We start from the raw sequence: 22,602 nt of genomic DNA, 5'->3' as shown, positions 1-22,602 counted from the left end.
TCATAGTGACCTACTCTACATACAGAAAAAGAATGACCGTCAAGACTGCCCCCCCCCCCCTCCACACACACACAAAACAAACAAGATAATAGAAACAAAACCCAAACATTAATCTGAATTCAAATCGGGTTGAAATATATAATGTAAAATTAGAGAAGTACTATCCTTTTTATTCCAAAAATACATGTCCGTAAGATACTATAAAATAAAATACGTGTCTCACCCACCGAATCTTTTTCGAAATGTATAATGAGAAAGCATTCTACATTCGGTGTTAAAAAACATAATTATTTTTGTTCGACTGTAGAGGCCGCCGTATTTGAAATTGGCAATTTGTTGGTGAATATGAGATACTGCGTTGCCAGTAAGTGCGTGAAGTTTAACCGTCAAAGGGTAGGCATGCTACCTGATTTGCATTCAATCGTTTCTGTTTTACTGTAATTTCTAATCGGTAATGTACGGCGAAATACACAAAAAGTCCAAATTGAATGGCAGTCTTTGGCGTCGGGTTATTCCGGTAGTATTTTCCTGCGAGATAAGTTTAGCCTCGTTCTTGAGACGCTTCGTTACAAATGGCGCTCGAAAGCATTCTGGCACGCGATTTGTATGCCAATTTTAAAAAAAATTGATTTTGTCTTAAATATTGGATATATCAGAAGCTCATCTTTTCACGGCAAGATGACATTAATATTGATTTAAATTGACCAATAAGTCGTGTTTGCAATGTCGAAGACTGTGGATGATATTACTATTGAGTTAGCGACTTGCCTAATTTAATGGGTGTGAGGAATTCTACATATATTATGCACCAGCTTATTCATCAATCTCGTTTAAAGTTGAATTTTTCCACATTACTTGAAGAAATAAAATTAAGTGTTCATCGGGAATTCATTGTGACTAGTACCATTTAATCTTTTTGTTTTCAGTTTTGTTGTTTTTATGTGCCATTAGATCAGTTACAACAAGAAATTTTATTGTAAAAATTTACCGTGTGCCTCACTTCCGTTCAAAAATATTTATTTTTTATAACTCCATCCTATTTCTAGTTCAGATATATTTTTAGTACCGTAAAATGGCGGTCAGTTTTTAATACATGTGTATGAGTACTCTAAAATGACATATAATGATGGTCTATTAAGTGCGATAAGGTATTGAATATAATTTAGGAACAAAACTGTAGGCTCTCAAAGGGGAACAATAAAACTTTACACTTTTGATGAGCTCCTCTATTATAAGCGTTGGCTCATTTGTTATCTCTAAGACATTTCAAAACTAAAAACTCTTTTAAAAATATTCTAGACTACCATAAAATCAGAACAAAATAGTTCCGGTTACATCAGTTCGAAATCTTACTACTCACAATTTAGGCATCTTTATGGGTAAACAATGATGGGCACATAAATAACGGTTATAAAAGGTTAATTTAATTTGAATAGAATATTCTAAGACATCCACGACTAAGTGTTCTCTGATTCTAAAGGCTTCCAAAAATCAATTTCTATATCGATTATTTTGAGTGCATAGTGTGATTTTGAGCAATAAATTCATTAAAGCTATCGGCGCGTATAATAACGATATCGTGGTTGACTAATAAATATTGTTTATATTTAAACCCGATTTCCACTGGTTTATTACAGTATATAAAATGGCCATTTGATGTTTAACAATTTTACAGCTCATTTAAAGTAAATGAATGGGAGAGAGTTGAGTTGACAGAGGAGTTTTAACTGGAAGTATTCTTGAAAGATTTTGAGTTAAAGACTTGTAAAGATGAACTTTTTAATTCCGTTTAGCACAGTGTTATTATTAGTAGCTACATCAACGGATGTGTCAGCTACTATCAGATACGTCAACGCGCGAGCAGTTACTTCTACAGATCACTATCTGGATGTTGTACCAATAGAAGAAAAACTGACCTCTTCTGTAATGTGTGTAAATCTATGTGCTACTGATGCTAGATGTTTATCTATTAATTACCATAAAAATAAAACATGTCAACTATTGGGCACCTTCTACTGTAAAAATGATGCATATGTACTCAAACCAGAGTCCGGATTTAAATATATGGATGTAGATTTTAATCGTCAGCCTGATGTAAGTACATGCATTTCATAGAAGGTATTTTTTTTTTTTTTTTTAGTTTTCTACAAATATTTCCGAAAACCTTTAAATATCGTAGGCCTATGCCTGCTGTAAGTATTTCATTAGAGAGAGAGAGAGAGAGAGAGAGAGAGAGAAAGAGAGAGAGAGAGTTTAACTCGACACAAACCGGGTCATTTCGGGACTAACATGTGGTTCAGTTTGATTTCAATAATTCGCTTGCGCGTAGGACAGGGGTCCTTAGTAGTGAGCAAAACGGAAGGCCCGAAGAAAACCCCCGCAAATACAAGAGATTTCATCACAAGCATCTCCATCGCAGTCAAAAAAAACATAAACTCTAACAAAAAGTAAAGAAAAGAAACAGGGTTTAACATCTAAGCACAATAAGACGGAATGAAACACACGCGGAGATTTTTAATTTCTATAGATGGTGACAATGCCCAGAATTTAGCCCTGGTAGTTATAACGTGTTTCCAAGTTCAAAACAAAAAGTCAGTCGATCTTTCAGTGAAATAGGAGGTAAAATAAATGTGGTTAATGGAACGATCGAATGGAACAATGCTGCATGTCCTGACTCTTGTAAAGTGAAAAAGAGAAATGTGGAAACAAGTATCAAAATTTGCACAAATACTCCTTGACGACTTCTCTTTTGAAAAAGTCTATTAAGCATTCGAAATACCAATTTCGAGAACGTCGACTTTCAGGCAACAAAATAATATTTTTTGGGATAGTGTCGCACCAAATTTTCCTATTTTAATGATCCTTGACATATATTATAGGATTCACCTAAATCGGACAAAAATTGTGAGCCCTAGAGGAACCACAGACTTTGTACATTATTCACATTTTGCGCAAGGTCATTACGTAAGAAATTATGGTCTGATGCAATTTTTGTCTCTTGGCGGCCCTTTTTGAAAATTCAAGTGGCTGACGCCATTAGGAAATACCTTGATTGGGAGCGTAAGATTTTTTCTCGGCGGTTTCTTATGGAACAAGGTTTACTGATTCCATTTCTGGCTACTGAACCGTTGTCAGCCTTGTGCGTTTTGATAATGCCCAAAGTAGCTAATTAACTAATTAATTCTGAGTGAAATCCTAATTATTCGAATTACTCAGAAAGTATTCCGTTTTGAACTAATAAGTCGATTACAAAAGATTGATTACAAAAATTATAGATGAGTCCCCAAAGACACCCAATCCATCTCAAGTCATACGCTTCAAGCAAGAAAACATATGTCCCAGTCTTACGCCTCAATCATGGACGTGATGTAATTTTATCGCATGTAAAATCTTACGTTCAGCCTTCAAGCGATGCCAAAGAATCCATTAAAACACATTTGGGTCTGTGGGTTGTTTTCATCGGCCTTTATTGGCCCATATAGGTCTTAACTGAATACTTTCTGATATATTGGAGTCAGTAGTCGCTCAGAATTGGGACATTATAGGCCCATGAAAACGGCCCACAGACCCAAATATGCCCATAAAAACGACGGGAAGTGTTAGAACTAGTGAGTATTGTGAGATGATAGCAGACAAAATGTCAAAACAATATGGCGGCTTATACATTGTGTTATTGTAGTATATAGTCAAGCAGTATACGTAAGTTTAATTATTTTAATTCCTTCAATTACCTGTGTGCATGTTTTCATAGTACATTTTTGTTATTTGATGTTGGTGAGAGAATATTAATTATTAATCAATAAAATGATAATTAATCACTGATTTATGAATAGAATTTAAAAAAATAAATTATTATTTGATTACTACCGTTAATGTGGTTTGGAATAATTACTGAAATTGACAACAACGATTGATTAACGAAATTAACATTTGCTTGAATACAAGATTTAACGATACATTATAATAACGCATAATGGATTCTAGCTGCTCTAAAATTATTGCGAAATAATTTACAGATTAAAGTAAAAACAAGCCATTAATATCACATTAATTTTTAAAATATGTTGTGTATAATATTGTTATGACCATTAATGCCTCATTAAGCAACCCATTATTGTGTTCAAATATTGAAATGTCACAAAATCTATAATGAACTTGATTACGCTTTGCAGACACAATACCATTTCTGTAATTACTTGAACAGTTCTGCACAAATGGCTGTAGGTTTCGTTAGTTAATGTATGCATTGCTTTTTGCTTTTACACAACAACCTAATATTTTAATAAAATATTTTTGCTGTTCCTTGCGACTCTATTGTTTATTTTTTCCGTTACAATCCCTAAAGGTCCTGCATTGGCCGAGAAAGTTAATCCAGATTTTCCGGCGGGGTTTCCCCTTGTCAGTGATGCAGGACGGAGGGCCTGACAAGGACAGCTGTCTAGTCGTTCGGATGAGACGAAAAACCGAGGTCCCATGTACATATTGGCGTGCACGTAAAAGATCCCTTGGCAGTTGGAATTCGATATAAAAATAGGCCGTAGCGCCGCTGCCCGGGCAAAATTTCCCTCATAGCACGCTGTATGGCGTATGTCCGCCTTCGTTAGTCCAGTTTAGGAGCAGAACAGTAGGACGTTAAACCCATTTCATTTCATTTCGTTTCTCTTTATTTTTATATATATAATAATAATAATATATACCTTATTCCATATTTAAAATTTACTTTTCTTAAAAATACAATGAAAACATATGACTTTGAAATTTGAAAGGCGGGATGGAGTGGGGGAATTTTTGGATTTCAAATCTGACCGAAAGAAGAAGACACATGCTCGTCTCATGCTGTGCTGCAAATTGGGTATTGGTCAATTAGAGAATAAAATTGAATGCGTTTGTTAATTGTGATCGTCATCAAATTATATTTACTATCTTTTGAAATACAAATAAACAAAACAAGACAGTTCATACTTCCCCTTTAAACACCATAGGCATACGAGCAATTATAGTTTTCATGAAGACGAGTACAGTGGAAAAAAAAAAACCATTTACATAATAATTATATATTCTTAGTTGGCAAAATAAAATACCCGAAATCCCATGAACTTTTAGTCTGGAGCAACTCTTTTCGGACATCGATCATTATTTTTGTTATACATTTTTCTGGAATCGAAATTTCTTTAAATTGTCTATGGATAAAGCATTTAAAATGGATGTAACAAGCAGCGTCTTGGGCTATTCTATACACCAAGCTTTGAGCCCGGCATGTTTTTCGGCATCATCATTATTGTTTCATCATGAAATTTCGAATGTCATGTGAAGGCAACGGCAAGTCTGATTGATTGACTGGTTGATTGGACTATAGTGGAACATTTTCAGGCTGCTGTATTTATAACCGTGCAGGTTATAGTATAATTTAAATCTTGAATATTTAAGATAATGCATTATTAATTTTAAAAGTGAAAGCCTTCAGATTGAATTTATTTAAACTCTCGGGACAATAACTTTTCTATTCCTTTAAAACATTAATTGTATGTGTGCTATTAAAAGGTGACTAGCCAAGGGTGAAATGTTATGTAATCCTAATGACATGTTAATTTATTATAATCCCTTATTGTTTATAAAACTGTTATAGATAGAAAGTAACTGACAATATGGCCTGCCTGGTAAACATGCCAATCGTATGATTAATCTATTAATTGTTTTATTTACCATTGTTTTATTTCTTATATTGTACATTATTACATCAATGCTTATTTATGTCAACACTTGATCTAGCCAAGTGATTAGAAGTAATTCCATATAAATATGTGATTGTACTTGATACGTCAGTCATTTAGGTCTATCCGACTTAGTAGCATAAGGTAGTAGTCGGTTATCCGCGGTCCTGTAAGTGTATGTAGATAATTGTTATTATAAGTTTCCAGTATTAAAGATTTGAAGAACCATTCAGACTCTTGTAATATCTGACGGACCTCACGGTCACATATTCATAGGCTGAAATAGCAGGAAAACGCGTTTGCGGTATTCTAATTTTCATCAATTATCTGTGGGACATGTCCTCGGCCCCCTCATTTCCCCGAACTCGAAGTTGTGCGGATCGGATCCGAGCGCAATAATTTAAACATGATTTCTTTCGACCATTTCATTTCTCCCCCCCCCCCTCCCTGGTAATTTGGAATTCAGGTGGGCCGCACAGATTGGGGTTTTGGTTCCAAAGCCACATAAATATTGTACTACTTTCGGTTGCTTTGCTCATTGCCGGAAAACGCTTTCGCGGCCGTCTATACATAGCTCCGAGGTCGTGCGCGCATTTCCATTCTCCCTCCCACTCTCAAACTGATCGGTCTCGCAAGCCTATGATTAGACCTTTTGTTTTATTATTCATAAAGAGGGGTGGGGAGGGAGACCGAATGGTTAGCACGTGCGCGCTGTATCAAGGAGTAGGGTCACCTGTCCAACCTCGTGGGTTTTCTCCGGGTCCTCCCACTGCTAAAGACTCCTACGCGCAAGCGAATTATTGAAATAAAATTAAACCATTTGTTAGTCCCGAAATGACGTAGTTTGTGTCGAGTGGACGTTAAACTCTCACAACTTTTCGGCGAAATACATGATTTGGAATATAATGTACTGAATAAGGACGACTGTCAACAGAAAAAATTGCATCTTAGCATCGATAGTAATGGGGGAAATTGGCTCATGAAACTTCTATATGGCAATCTTCATATAAAAAGTACATAGTTAAATTATTTTAAATTAAAATAGCCTCCACACTTTTGAATTATAACGTCGTCATATTATCTTCAGATTTAGGGTGGAAGAACATCAATAGATATATTTGATTACATCTATACGAAACGGCTGGGAAGATCTTTGCAGGTTTCCCCCGCATACCATGCAAAATATCTTTACCCCAGGTATGATACACAGACTCGCTCCGTTCGCATGAATATCCCTAATTCGGACATTTGGACAATTCGGATAATTTCTAGATAATTATCATGTCGTATTCATATTAAACCCACCTTAGCCTATTACAATAATAGTACAGAGGATGATACTATCGCGATAATTTCCTTTTTAAATCACACACAGCAAGAGCTGGGCTTGAAAAATTCTGACAGTCTTTCTCGGACAGCAATTGGGTTAGAACCCGGTGTAGCGATTTAACATGGTAGCTTGATCGACTGGGTATATTATAAAATGGCGACTTTAGTCTAGGAATTTTTGAAAGTAAAACAGTAGACATAAATAATAAACAATACCCTCCCAAAAACCTAACAAGTAATAAAAATTATAAATACACCAGGAAATTAAAGATTTATTATTACAGCATTATTCGTTGAATTTCAGGAGATGAATCTGTACCAGAATTCAGTTGCTTGTGTTTCACAGAACCGGTGTTCTCCTAAATGCGGAGGTAATGGTTTAGTTTTCTCTTGCTCGGTTTTCATGCAGTCCAAGCGCGGAAAATGGAAATTGTGTATCGCGAAGTTGGAACAATTCCGAAACAGCAAACATTTGGGTAGTATATTCGATTGGACCATCAAAAATCACAGGACAAAGGACACTGACAAATGTTAAGTTAATATTCTTTTGATGGCGCGCGCGATAAGAAACAAAGACACAGGATCCACAAAAATGTTTTATGATTTTTGCCATTTGATTATAATTGCTTGTGTTAAAATAAAAGAAACACGCATAGATTTGCTATGAAGTAAACTGGTCCAATTCATCCAATTACGACAGGTAAAACTTTGCCCTCAACGAAATCACTCTCTAAAAGTAAACCCCAAAAAGTATGGAGCAGAATTTCCGTCATAATTCTAACTCCTAACATAGTAAAATGCGTATGCTAATATCCGTACTTCTATGTATGTAATTGCTAACTTAAATATGTTAAATTTGCTATTTATGTAACACTACATGTCGTGACTATATCCCTCGTCACAGCACTAAAAAGAGAAGGACTGTGACAAAACAGTCAATTAGGAACTTTGATTTCACGTTGTGTATGAAACTATTTCCAAGGATCAATTGACTCTGAAACACTTTGTTGGTTAAGCTATGATTATATATCTTTATAACATCCATAATAACTATGTTTTTATATCTGTATAACATCCATAATACAATGGTTATATACAGGAAACAACACACGCAGCTTTGGCATTAAAGGACAATATTGGTGCCAGTCATTATCACATATGTGGTAGAGCTGGTTAAACAGATTCCAAATATAATTTTAACACAGGGATCATTGCTACGATAGCTGAGTAATACAGGTTTCCTGAATCGGAAGTGACGAACGCCAAAGGAAAACACGAGTCATCTTTCTATATAACTGACTGATGTGACGAGTGATAACAGATACACGGCCGAATTTCCTCTCACTAATAATTCCTTCGAAGACCAAAAGTTGTTATATGGGACTGTAAAAGGATACCTGACAATTCAATAAAGTAATTGAATGTCATTAGATAAGAGAACACGAGAAAAATAGAAATATTCCGTACATTCCCTTGTTTATATTCATTCTATACCTTATAAAAACATGGTAATGCACGGACTTTTTCTGTTTTTCTTTCGTGTTCACTTATCTATATATAGTGGCAGTCAATTCTTTTTATGAATTGTCAGATATCCTCTCACAATCTCACACAACAGCTTTTGGTCTTCGAAGGAATTATTAGTGAGCAGAATTCGCCCGTATATCCGTTATCACTCGTCACATCAGTCAGTTATATGGAGAGATGACTCGTGTTTTCCTTTGGCGTTCGTCACTTCCGATTTAGGATACCTGTATTACTCAACTATCGTAGCAATGATCTCTGTGGTAAAATTATATTTGGAAAGTGTTTAACCAGCTCTATCACATATGTGATAATGGCTGGCACCAATATTGTCCTTTAAATATATGCTAAATATAGGTTCTCTATCCTATAGCTTCGGTTTTGCGGCGTTACGCTCTTCTTTCCAAGTCTAAAAGACGAACTCCCTCTTGGCCCGTAAGCCGAGGAAGCTGTAGGTATGATGTTCCCTTAGGAACTCCTAATGATGTCGGTATCCCGGCATCTAAGCCGAGGCGGCTAGTCGTACAGCTAGGAACACTGGATGATGTCTGAATTAACTTGAATCACGCTCGTTCTTATATAGAAGGAAACGATGCGTCAGCTATTAGGCGGGCCAATTACCACTTTTCAGAGCCTCGTTTAACATGGTGACTAGGCGGCGCCGCTGCCGCGCAATGGCCAAACTGTGCCGCCTACTGAGCCCAAAAGTTGGAGACTGGGCGGCAACATACATAAGTTTTGAAAATCGCTGACAAGGTTTTCCCATGTGCCAATACTATATCATGGTGCGTAGGTTTAAAAAATCGTCTCTAATAGTGTATCAAATCTCCGAAACTATTTTTTAAGTGCTTAGAAATCGAGTTAAAGGAAGTCAATTTTCAAAATTTTCGGGGAAGGGCCCAGCCCCCCCCCCCCGTGCGGGCTCTCACCTGCGGTGTTCGCACGACTCGCACCTACGGTGCTCGCGGGCCCGACATTGCCGCGCACGACTAAATCCTTAGACGAGGCTCTGCGGGGGTAAGTGTTTCGTATCGGCACCGTTTTACGTCAACACTATTCTATTTAATTGGACTGCTCTGTGTAGGAGATGACTGGACGATAGTACCATACTTTCAGCAATTGATGATGGCAAGGACTGTCTGTGAGTTAGTCTAATTAAGTTGAATCTTGCAAAATACCTACCTGGCCGATTTCTCGTTGTCACCCATTCGTTTAACCACTTCAATATATTAAACAGAGCACCTTTCAAAGAACTAAAATAACCCATATGGTATTTTAGTTCGGCCAGTTATAACGTGCTCTTTAACATTAATGAGGCTCCCGAGGCTCAACTAACCCTCAATATTATCGTTTGAGTCTTTGTTCCTAGAAATATAGAAGTTCTACTTCATTAAATAGGCTTGCGATGCTCTTATAACAGTATATAATAAATATATAATGCATTGATTTGTTTTCTTTCCAGATGAATGTGTACGTGGAAGTGCATACACAAACGTGGTTAACGGTTACATAGACGGAACAGTAGCAACCCTCGATGAGACAACGGGCGTAACAATGGGCCAATGTCAAAATACATGTATTTCTCATAACACTGGTCGATGCATAGCTATTCAATATTTTACCGCAATTCAGCACTGCACTTATCTTTCAATGACAAAAGACATGGTACATCCTGAACTGTTCAAGTATTCCTTCGATTTGGAATATAGGGAAAGGATTTGCGTCTGACTGGTTACAAGAGTTTATCACCAGCCTTGTCTAAAAGAATGCAGAACTTTTAATATTCTTTAACAAAGTTACAGGCCGTATGCATTGGTTTATCATTACATTATTATTTGCAATTTCAAATATTTTTTTTAGAACAATCATGGGAACTTTATTTTAAAGACGAAAGGGAGTTAAGTTCTTGGAAATAAAATATCAAACCCGGAATTATCAATTTCGTAGATATTGTACGTACCATGTCTTGATTTGCAGCAACGTATTAAAACCATGACCATAGCATAGTGGTGGGCAATAAAATGAATGTCGAATCGGGAGACTAAAGGGAGATTATTCCGTTATCCATGAGAGCAATTTCATTTTATTTTAAAGTTTCTATTCAAATAATGCAGTATGTATAATTTTATTAAATAAATATTGATATTAGATCTGTTTGTTACACCATTTATACCATCACTTTATAATTTCCGTATAATTTTATTTATTTTGAAGGTCCTATACAATAATGTATGTGCACATACAAATCTATGACTTCCATACATAAACAGATAGATGTATAATGCAAAAAGAATACTGCCCATCCATTGTTTTATTTTAAAGAGTTTAACACCCCAGTATATACAAAACAGTATACTAATTGTTGGATATAGTAGCCATTTAGAACAGAGATCTATTCTCCAAGTATGAAATAGATGGATCTCTGTGTGCAGAGTGTAATAACCACAGGTATTCTCCACCGGTTTAATGGTTAGCCTTTGAAAGAAAGCTGGGTTTGTCCATCTGGTCTTCACATTTTTGGAACATACTTAATAATGAGCATTTTCTGCTCAGGTTAAAGGAGATAAATTGCTATTCTTTGGCACCTAGAAATGGACACAAATGGGTCGCAATGCATATAATTATGAAATAATAATATGAATGTATGTAAACTGATTTACATTCAATTGTTTCTGTTTTTACTGTAATTTATAATTAGTTATGTTTGGTGAATTTAAATTGAATGGCAGTCTTTGGTGTCTGGTTACTCCAGTCTACACTGTTTGTATTCTCCCCTGTGGGATATGTTAGCCTCGTTCTTCAAGCCGCTTCGTTACAAATGGCACTCAAAAGCATTATGGCACGCTTTATGTGACTTTCAAAATTTTTATTTCGTCTTAATTACTGGATATTTTATGGTAAGATATCAACATCTTTGACAGAAATCTTTGAAATTCAATAGGATTCTATGTCTCATGAACCTAAACAGTGTGTATGAATTTCAAGTCAATCAGATGACAACTTCAGCCACTAGAGCATCCATTTTTTTAAAATTGATGAAGGACAATAACTCCAAAATAATTGTCGGAAATTTTTGACCGTCTATAGGCCTCTTCGTTTAATGAATTCAAACACTGTGGATAAATTTAATCTTATGACAACTTTAGGACTGAGAGGTGGCGACAATGTGGGCGTATTGAGTTTGCGTTTTCCTTTTGCTTTCGTCAATTCCGTTTCTTCAAATCGTTGTTACGCATTTATCATAGAAATGATCTCTGTTAAAATTATATTTGGAACGTATTTAACCAGTTCTATTACATATGTGATAATGGCTGACACCAATATTGTCCTTTAAGACTATCAGAAATGCCTGTGGCTCTTCCAAAAGAAAAACAGTACAAATGTATAATGATAATATTTTAATGGTAAAAATGTTTTATTAGTATCTAAAGTGTATATATTGATATAATAAATTGAAGTAATAAATTATAATGGTCAATAATAAGACAAGTTGACTATTAAAATCATCATTAAACAAAATGTAGAAATGAACTGCTTATTTGTAATAGAGTGCAAATAAAGCTGCATATATTATATTCAATACATATACAAGGTAAAAGGAAATTCAATTCAAAGTCTTTAATTAAATTACATGGGAATTTCTCTTGAATACTGAAGTAGTCCTTAAAATTAATTACGACAGGTGGATCATTTGTACTCCAATTCAGAGTCATACACCTTGATGCGAATCACATTAAAATGTACCTTGGTTTTAAGAAATGGTTCACATAATTTTTTCACATAATTTGAGTTCAGTTGACCAAATAGTTGACAAGCAATATACATAAGATGCACAAAAGAGCAATAAGAATATAGCACCCATTTTTTTTTAGAAACATTTCTATTAGCACAATTAGAAAAAACAGGGCACATAAATTTATGAAAGGTTACTTCTTAAAAATAATGTATATAATATTATTTATTTTATATAATAAAAGTAATAAATTTAAATACATACTTCACTTTTTCTTCTTATCACAGATTCTAAAAAGATTTTTTTTCACCTCTCTTTACTTTCCAATCAATGAATTAATTCAATATAAGATAATACAAATTTTGTTAATTATTCATTAAATGTTATAAAATGCCAAGTGGGTATGATTACTAGGTACTTACACTTTGTCAACACTTCATTTTTAATCAACAATATCAGGATTGATTGATTTTGGTTGTAACCCTTTAATAACTAACTATTGGCATATAAAATATACTTAATATATAGAATATTGTAGTCCTAGTTTATAAAAAGTAGCAAAGCATAAACTTTACCATAGCAAATAGATTTAAACATACATGGAAACTATGACAAAATCAATAATGTTTACCAAACTGATCTGGATATATACATTTACTCTCATACTCAAAATGGCCCAAATTGGTAGAAAACAACTGTTATTTTAAAGCAGTGGAGCAGTTCCAGATATATTTTGGTGAATAAAACTGGTTAATTCAGGTTAACAGACCCTCAGATCCTTTAATCTTAGTCTACTGCAGCAATTTGAAGCTCTGTGATTATTTTTCAAAGAAATAGTAACTTCCAGTTTCCATGGGTAGGTAAATAAGTCCCTGAATTCAATGTTATGTATCATTGTAATTGCCTGGGTAACTCTGTCTATTGCTGAAGTGGTACGACATTGTGACAATTGTCAAGTCACTCATAGGATGGAAGCATGAAAATCCTTACAATATGTAATCCTATTAAAATTTTTCATATTTAATCCACTTTTTATGGTATCCTGGGAATTTAGGCTAACATCTAATTGGCGGAAATACATCAATAGATGATTGATCCGAATACATACATGCACAATGAAATTGTAGATGGGCTATGTTTATTACTGTCAAACCCACATATTCTCAAGAATATGAACATAAAACACAGGAAGACTGGTATGTATTACAGGTAAGAATGAGGTATAAGATTCCTGAAGATATTTATGAAGTGAAGCTCTACTTTAATGATGTTTGGACTATGCGAAATACAAATTCAGTCTGTTTCATCATCTACAATATATTCACAAATACAAACAAGGTTATGAAATATATGCCCACAGCATCTACGTCGTCCAAGTGGATGACAAGGGTTGTTGCATATTTATTCTTTTGTAGGTAATGAGGGCGGCATTTACAAGATAATTTCATACAAATCAGATTATAATTTTTGTAGTTTGAGGGTTCACAAGATTCTAGAAACTGAAACAAGGGCCTTAACTCTGGAAGTATTTTACAGACTTTTTCATTTTACTAACTTTTTTCTTTAGAACATTCACAAGTGAAACAAGGGCCATAACTCTAGACGAAATTAAATACATGTACTACATGTAGGCTTCTTTATCTCACTAATGTAAACAACATATATCAATTTCAAAACAATCAGATGATAAATGTAGTTTGTAGAGTGTTCACAAGGAATTGTAGACGACGGAAGGATGGACAAGGGCGAAAGCAATATACGAACACATTTCCACGTGGGCGTATAAAAATAGATGGGTGTAAAATGAAAGAAAGAAAAAAAAAAGAAGCAAAATTGAGCTTTGATATATTAGAATACCTTTCATACTTGTACAGAGAAATGAACAATATACAACACAAAAACATTCTAATAGAAAAAATGAATGGTTCAGATAAAAGGAGAAATCCCAGATATATTTCAGTAAATGAAACTGGATGTGTGTGGGTGTGCCTTAGAATTTTTTATTCTAGTCACAAGCAACTATCTGAAGCTCTGTGATAGGTTTTCCAAAAAATACCATCCTCCAATGGAGTTGGAGATGAGCTTCTTGAGGGTGTGTCTTAGTAGAATCTGCAGCTTATTGCTGAATATTAATTACCTTCAGTCAAAGTTTACAAATAATACTCAATAGTCTCATTTTTTAGCTAACACTTTCAGACAAGGCGAGCTGGCTATTTTGTCAAAACTGGGACTTCTCCATTAATTTTAGTAGTAATTAAACTAATAAAAAATATATAATATATTAATTTGATTTTACTGAAAAAAGATTGGTACGATTTATACTATGTGAATTTGTGCCCTCTTAGATTAGTTTGTTTTGTCTCCTTCACATATGAAGTCCATAATTCAGAATTAGGAAGAATTTTCCAAAATTTACAAATTCCTAAATTTTTATCCTTCCAATAGAAAGACAATATTTAGATTTGTGGTAATTCCTCTTCCTTTCTATGGCTATTCAAAACCATATCATGATTGTATGGTATATTTATTTGTAAGGCCAGCTTACATTTTTTTTTGATCAGAAAAAAAAATCAGTTAAATACAATATTTTATATATTTATACATAGTAAAATGTGAGTAAAGGCCTGTGACTCCACGACAGTTGTATCAAAAGAATTTAACAAAAATCATTTTTGATTCATATAAAAAAGAAATAATTTTAAAGAAAATATAATTACTACATAATATATTAATTATAAGGCATTGTAAACTCAATATATTAAAATGGTGAGTGCATATATGTTTTATTTACATACAAATTATCTACTAACAAACAATCAGTAATTATGCTTTGACAGTCTAGATACTTTGGTTTAAATTCATTTATCAGAAGTTACTGCCAAACAGTTTTTTTTACATGATTAAAACAAGTAATTTGGATCCAAATTCCAGTTGAATATTTACTACAGATTTGTTTATAACTAGCTGAAACTATTCCAATTTCATCACAGCTCCATCGAAAATGGAATTATTTTAACACATGAAACATGTTAAACTAGACTGTTCCATTTTTGAAATATATTTCTTTATCACAATCATCAATTGACCAATTCCTAAAGCATTTTTCTTCATTTAAAACTTGTTCTTAAACTAGATGTACACATCTACTGTACTATTTACAATAAGTTATTAATTATTCTATAACTATACAAAATCTTTTTACATATACCTACATTTATATAAGCAATTGTTACCTTTTTTTTAATTGATTAAGCTTATATAATCCAAAACCAAGCAAGAATCTGGCATCTGTTTATATTTCTGTGACCAAGTGAAAGACAATGTTATCATTTTATCCCATGCTATATTAAGTAGGTTTGATTTTCAGAGTGATAATACAGCATGCAGAATGAATTCTCTAAAACTGTTTTTATTTGTTGGCTAATACAATGGCAAATTCCAGGAAAAATGAATTTAGGCTAGAGTCAAAATCGACTAGATATACAACTTAAAAAATTTACAAAATTACAATAAGTAAAACCTTATCAAAGGCTGTTTAGCCTATGGTTTTCTAGTTAATACTATCCACTTAAATATTTTGGTGCTTTTGGATACAGTTTAGAATGAATAAAGATCAAGTGAAAATCAGTGAAATGTTTCCTCTTTGATTTTGGTTTATATTTATGAGAGTTTTTTTTTTTAAATATTTCAGCCAAGGAATTAAAATCTCATTTGAAATCAAATTGCCTTAAGTTTGTGATCGATCTCCTACAATGTGAAAGCGTGTACTTGATATCTATATTGGTTATCAAGCATATGTTTTGCATATGTACACATTAAGTCATATTCGCTTTATTAAATGAAGATCTACAAAGCTAATATGTCTCTCTTTTTTTGTGAAGAATGAATTATGAAGACTAACTGACAAAACAAATGTAACCTGAAATGATGCTTATGCTGTATAATAATAATAACATTTTAATACATATTTATCAAACCATGATTTCATCTTCTGCTCTGGAAGACCGTTTAGGAACACTATGTTCTTCTTTGGGTGAGGGATCGTCATGATTTTTATCAGTATCGTTAACACTATCTGTAGAATCAATTGAATTAGATGATTTATGTTGAGGGGATGTTTCATTATTTACACAATCTTTATTTGATGTCTCGCCATCAATACTATCTAATGATGAGGGACTGGATACACGTTCACCTTCATCTGAAAAATTGTTAACCGAACCAAGAATAAAATTTAAATTTATATATACTGGACAAGGGAAAACTGGTACATGTAAATGAACTGTGACAGATGGGGCAATCAGCACCATCTCATAAGTCATCAACATTTTTTTAACCTGACTGTTTTCTGTTGTACTATACCTATCTCAGGAACCATTTAATTGCATGACAGAAGTAAAATAATTATGGGAAAGGGACCAAGTCTTCTTTCCAATAGAGTACACAATATTCAATTATTGTAATTTTAAAAATAAGATAGGCTGTCGGACAATGAAATATACACCCATAGCAGCAAAGTCGCCCGGGCAGACAACTGGGTTGTCACATATTTTTCTTTTCTCACTAATGAAAACATTTACAACACACTAAAGTATGATTATGAGTAATTATCAGAAATCATTATAATTCTTTTGGGATTGTCTCATGACCTTAAACACTGTGTATAAATTTATATTAACTTTAGCCTCTAGCGTGTCCACAACATTTCTTAAATAATCAAGAGCCATAATTATCGGAAATCATTGAAAAGCATTAGGCTTCTTCATCTCATAAACGTAAACAGTGTGTACAAATTTATAGTCAATCGGATATTAACTTTTGTCTCTAGAGTGTCCACAAGATTTTTCAAAGTGATCAAGGGCCATTACTATGGCAGTAATTATCGGAAATTGTTGAAAATCAATATGCTTCTTCATCTCATGACCTTAAACACTGAGTATAAATTTAAAGTCCATCAGATATTAACTTTAGCTTCTAAAGCCTCCACAAGCAATTGTGGACGTTGGACGGGGGCAACAGCAATATAGACCACATGTGATATTAATGTGATATTAGCAGTAAAATCAAATCAAAGAGTGCATACCTGAACTAGAGTGTGGTTTACTATCAGTGGAGTTAGATTTCGATTTTGTAGGACTACTAATAAGAGGACTTTCTTCTATAGGTGCTTTACTTAATCTTTTAATCTTTTCACGAACAGATAATCTTAAAGTTGCTGAATCTGTTACTATTTGACCTTCTGGTTTATCTCGTAATTTGACTTCTTCTGATTGAACTAGAAAAAGGAAATCCTTATATACAGTAACCAATGCATTCTTGTATTTACTTTTTTGAAATCAAAATAACAACAAATAATAAACAGGGAACAGAATAAAATGTTTCAATATTTAATCTTGATGCTTGTTTATTTGGTTCTCAAGAAAGAACAACCTATGACCACATTCCCTGCATTCTGCACAAGAACACTGGCCCATTGTTGACAATGGGGTTTCCACATAACAGTACTTTTAGGCTGGTACATTTATGGTGTGTTTTCGTAGGCTCAACCTCCATCACGTATCATTTATCAAACTGCTTCAATAACAATTACACATTTACAATCTTAAGGGTAGCACTATCAACTTATGCATAGAAACTGTGGCATACAGAATTTGGAGAAAGATTCAGGACTATCAACAGAGAATTTAAACTCATCATCATTCTTTATATTTATGATGCACTTACTATTACTGTCTGTAACATCTTTAGATGTACGCAAACTAGCTCTAGGTTTAGGTGCTAGAGCTGGTGGTCGTGGTTTAGTTGGTGGGGGTGGTTTAACAGATCTAGGAACAACTGTAGCTATAAACATAGAAAGCATTTCACTATTAGTCTGACCAAACCATAATATTCAAATATAATTATTTACCAATAAAAATTATAAAATCAAATTTTCTAGATTATACTTTGCTTTTACAAGTTATTATTACTACACAAATATTCACAAATCTGTAAAGGAAACTTTAATTTTTCTAAACGGGAGATCTGTCCCAGCCCTTAAATCAGCCTTTGTATCTAGACTTACGTTTGGTATCAAGAGTTACTGTTGCTTCAGTATCAGCAGGTTGTGTAGGTGAGACACGTTTCTTAGGTGGTTGTAAGGCTCGTGGTGGTGCTCGTGGACTTTTCTCAGTAAGTACTGGTTCTACAGGTATACATAAAGGTTTTTTAACATCACTTGATGCTTTATTTGCGTTCGGTATTAAGGCTCGTTTTGTGTCATCTGACTTGCTAGATGACTTTACATCAGATGCTTCTAGTGAACCATTATCTACAGTTGTCGTTGTTTCATTTTTTGCAGGTTTTAATACTGTTTTATTTTCTTCTGTTTTCTGAGCTTTATTTTTATCAATCACATTATTATTTGCTTCATGGTCATCTTTTTCCTTTGGCTGTAATCAAAAACAAAATAATTTAAAACAACGTTTTGAGCAAAAGTGATATTAATTCTTTAAACTCAGGTGCTATAAAGCAGTTATTTTTAGTAATGCTAGAATATTTGGCCCTGTCTTTTGTTCAATAAAAGTTGTGCTATTAATAAACAAGCCCTGCCGAAATCCCAAAAATAAATAGATGACACATATTAATTAATTGCACATTTATCTTTTTCAAAAGAATCGAGCAATCAGACTGATTATCTATATTTAGTCTAACATAAAATGTTCACGTTCAAAATCAATCAAGGTTTTGAAGTTCCTGGTAGCGAAAGTATACACTAAGTTTCATCACTCTTCATCAGTTAGAATCAAAGTTATCTTGCCCCAAAGAATCAACCAATGAAATTGCTTAGCTCTGCTTAGTTTTGGCAGTAAATGTTAATCATTGAACTCAGTCAAGGCATTAACCTAATGAACATCTACATCAAGATTAAACATTTTACCTCCATTAAAAGCAGAGTTGTTATGTTCCAAAGTCTTAACCAATCAAATTGGTTATCACTACTTAGCCTAAGCAGAAAATTTTCATCATCGAACTTAGTCAAGGTATTGAAGTTTCATCACTCTCACCCAATTCGAACCAAGTTATCGTGTTCCAAAGTCTAAACCAATCAAATTGCTTATCTCTGCTTAGCCTTACAGGAAAATGCTCACGATCGAACTATGTCAAGGCGTTCATATAGACACCTACATCAAAGTTTAAACATTCTATCTCAATTAGAAGGAGAGTTATTGTGTTCCAAAGTCTCAACCAATCAGATTGAAGTCTCTACTTTGCCTAAGCAGAAAATGCTCAGCATCGAACATTGTTAAGGTATTGATGTGATGAAACTATACACAAAGTTTCACAACTATTACTCAATTAGAATCAAAGTTCCAAAGTCTCAACCAATCATTATCAAACTTAGTCAAGGTATTATTGATGTGATGAAACTATACAATAAGTTTCATCACTCTCACTTAATTAGAACCAAAGTTATCGTGTCCCAAAGCCTTAACCAATCAAATGTTGATCTCTGCTTACCCTAAGCAGAAAATGCTCATCTTCAAACTCCATCAAGCCATTCACCTAATAAACACGTACACCAAGTTTGAACATTCTAGCTCAGTGAAAAGGAGAGTTATTGTGTCTAGATAGACACAGACAAAAGGACAGACAAACAGACCCATTTTAATAGTCCCCTGCTTTCTTCGAAAGGCAGGGGACAAAAAGCAGTTGCAATGCAAAATATGCCCACATTTTTCAAGAGATGGACAGAGAACAAGCTAAAAGAAAAAAGCAATTTTTCGTACAATCAGGGACCATAATCCAGGAAGTTTCAAAAGGAACCCAAATCTTCGGGACATAAACACATATTTTAAGTTTCATCAAAATCGGATAAAAATTGTGACCACAACATTGTTATTACATACTTTTACACTATTTGCGTACGAGGAGTGGCCATTTTGCAGGACAGTTTCCATCCGATTTCCACGAAATTCGAATTTAATTGTCTTTTAGGGTTTAACGGTGATATATTTGAACGGTTTTTAAAACCGAATAGAAATTGTGACCTCGAGTGGGACCACAGGCTAAAATCATGATTTTTTGTACAACCCAGGAAGTTAGGGTCCAATATGAAAGGAACCAAGATCTTTGGGTTGTAAATGTACATTTTAAGTTTCATCAGATAAAAATTGTGACCTCTTAGAGTGTCCACAAGCTAAAAACATGATTTTTCATACAATTAGGAGCCATAATACATAGTTATGGTCTGACACATGCCAATATCAAAAGGAACCAAGATCTTTGGGAGATAAACCTATATTTCAAGTTTTGTCAAAATTGGATAAAAATTGTGATCTATAGAGTGTCCACAAAGAAATGTGAACGGTGTCCGGGCGGACAGGGGTGACGACAATATACATCCACTTGTAAATGTTTGCGTATAAAAAGTTAGAATAATTACCGATGTCCTAGGTTTGATTTGCTGAGAAAATCGTTTTTCTTGTTTTTGTTTCATTTCTAGTAATATATTACCACCTAAACCCATACCAGTACGAGATGAACTAGCTGGTATTTTACCTACTGTATCATTTGTTTCTTTCTCTTCACTTAAGTCTATAATAAAAACATACAATTAAAAATATATGTAATAATATTAGTATTATTCACAGACAACTGAATATGTATGTTTGGAGTTTGAACCCCCACACAACATTTATTGTCATACAAAACTTACACCGTCTGTCTACAACTAACTCCGCTTAAGAATAGACACAAGGATAACTGACTGACATTTTGTTTCCTATTTCGCTGATATTAGTCAAAAACACTCGAGTATACTTCTGAGAATTTTAAGATCATATATAATGAAATTGAACACGGATTACAGGCTAATCAGTTAACAATATGGTGACCATTCATGATCAGTACAGAGATCTATTCTTTCTGTACTGCATGCTATATTGTTTGTACATCTAGAACATTTGTTCATATGCCCAGAATGTTGCTATAGTACTTTATACTATAAATTCTTATTATTATTACAATATGGGTTTAAAGACAACAAATCGTCGGTGAAGTGTCAAAAGGGTGTATCTCGGGGAAATTAGTCAAATACCCTTTTTTGCATTTTTAAAATCTCCCAATTAATATGCACACTTCTGTCTAAGCTGTGTATCTCTACACCAATTAGAACTGTTCTGGGTATCATGTATCCAAATGTTGTATCTTGATTTGTGGAAATTTTGAAATGCAAAAGGTTCAATTCTTAGATACACCCTTTTGACACTTCGCCGACGAAATGTAATACAGTACCTTCTTCTTTTTCCTTTTCTTGACCTTTTTCTGTATGTGTTTTCTCATCATCAAAACATTCTGCACTAACTATAGGAGCTTTAACTTCAGATTGGTCTACATCTACTTCCTCTGACTTTTTATTGTATGAAACAGTTGATTGTTGTTGTTGTTGTTTTACCGGTGTCTTTTTTTCCTCAGGTATAGTTGGTGGTGATTCAGCCAGCTTCTTTGCTTCTGGGTCTATAGGATTCTTACCCTTTCCTCCACTCTTTCTTCCGAAAAAGTTTGATAAGCCATGAGATAACAAGGACCTTAAATATCAAAAATCAAATGTTTCACGCTACAGGAAGAAAATTACTGCCACATACATGGAAAATCCACTATTTTACAGGGCTTGGGTCACTTTTGGCCTATACATGTAGTTACGTTTTTTCTTTTAAAATCCCACCTGTATGTATGGTTATCAATTAACAATTATGCTGAAAGGGTATAGGCTGCACTTACCCTTTCTTTTCTCCTTTATCTTTTTCCTTCTCCTTCTCTTTTTCCTTGTCTTTATCCTTATCTTTATCTTTCATAAGATTACGTGGTGACCATCCTTTCTTTTTCTCTGATTTTCTATAACAAATAAAAATTCAAATTACAAGAAACAAACCAAAAACAAGCAGTTAGCCTCTGGAGGGTCCAGGAGCTAAAAACGTGATTTTTCATATAATTACAGGCCATGATCCACGAAGTTAAAGTCTGATAAGCACAAATATCAACAGGATAAAAATTGTGACTTGTAGAGTGTCCACTAACAAATGTGAACGGATGTCTGGGAGACAACAAGATTTCAGGTGGACGTATAAAAAATAAAAACTATTGCTCAAGTTTGAGGGATTTCTTTTCACTTTTCTTAATAGTTTCTCTCCCGTTCACTATTAGTAGTATTACTATTAGTCCATCAATCTAATCCAAATGATATTGGTGGTCACGGTATCTAAGTGGGTAAGATGCTGGCTCGCTAGCCTGGAGGTCGAGTGTTTGATCCCTGCACTGGCCGAG

General features: G+C 34.0%; 1 protein-coding gene and 1 long non-coding RNA gene across 8 annotated transcripts in view; one reads left to right on the top strand and one right to left on the bottom strand.

The window, feature by feature from the left end:
- The first annotated feature begins 1,674 nt into the window (after nt 1-1,674).
- Nucleotides 1,675-10,714, top strand: LOC126814241 (uncharacterized). The gene is made up of 3 exons (XR_007677447.2): nt 1,675-2,094; nt 7,345-7,411; nt 10,027-10,714. It is a non-coding gene; the product is annotated as an uncharacterized LOC126814241 (long non-coding RNA).
- Nucleotides 10,715-13,778: 3,064 nt separating this feature from the next.
- The window catches only part of LOC126814207 (F-actin-uncapping protein LRRC16A), a 63,664-nt gene continuing 54,840 nt past the window's right edge, over nt 13,779-22,602 (bottom strand). For all 7 annotated transcript variants that reach the window (XM_050539209.2, XM_050539213.2, XM_050539211.2 and 4 more), the window contains 7 exons: nt 22,060-22,173; nt 21,574-21,866; nt 20,723-20,874; nt 18,362-18,728; nt 18,022-18,138; nt 17,381-17,572; nt 13,779-16,498 (listed from right to left, as the gene is read on the bottom strand). In XM_050539209.2, the coding sequence (XP_050395166.1) occupies nt 16,269-16,498; nt 17,381-17,572; nt 18,022-18,138; nt 18,362-18,728; nt 20,723-20,874; nt 21,574-21,866; nt 22,060-22,173 (1,465 nt within the window). In that variant the 3' untranslated portion in view covers nt 13,779-16,268. The remainder of the gene's footprint in view (nt 16,499-17,380; nt 17,573-18,021; nt 18,139-18,361; nt 18,729-20,722; nt 20,875-21,573; nt 21,867-22,059; nt 22,174-22,602) is intronic.

The sequence above is a fragment of the Patella vulgata genome, chromosome 3, assembly GCF_932274485.2.
Source record: "Patella vulgata chromosome 3, xgPatVulg1.2, whole genome shotgun sequence".
NCBI classification, from domain to species: Eukaryota; Metazoa; Mollusca; class Gastropoda; family Patellidae; genus Patella; species Patella vulgata.
This window is presented reverse-complemented; position numbering and strand designations above follow the sequence as displayed.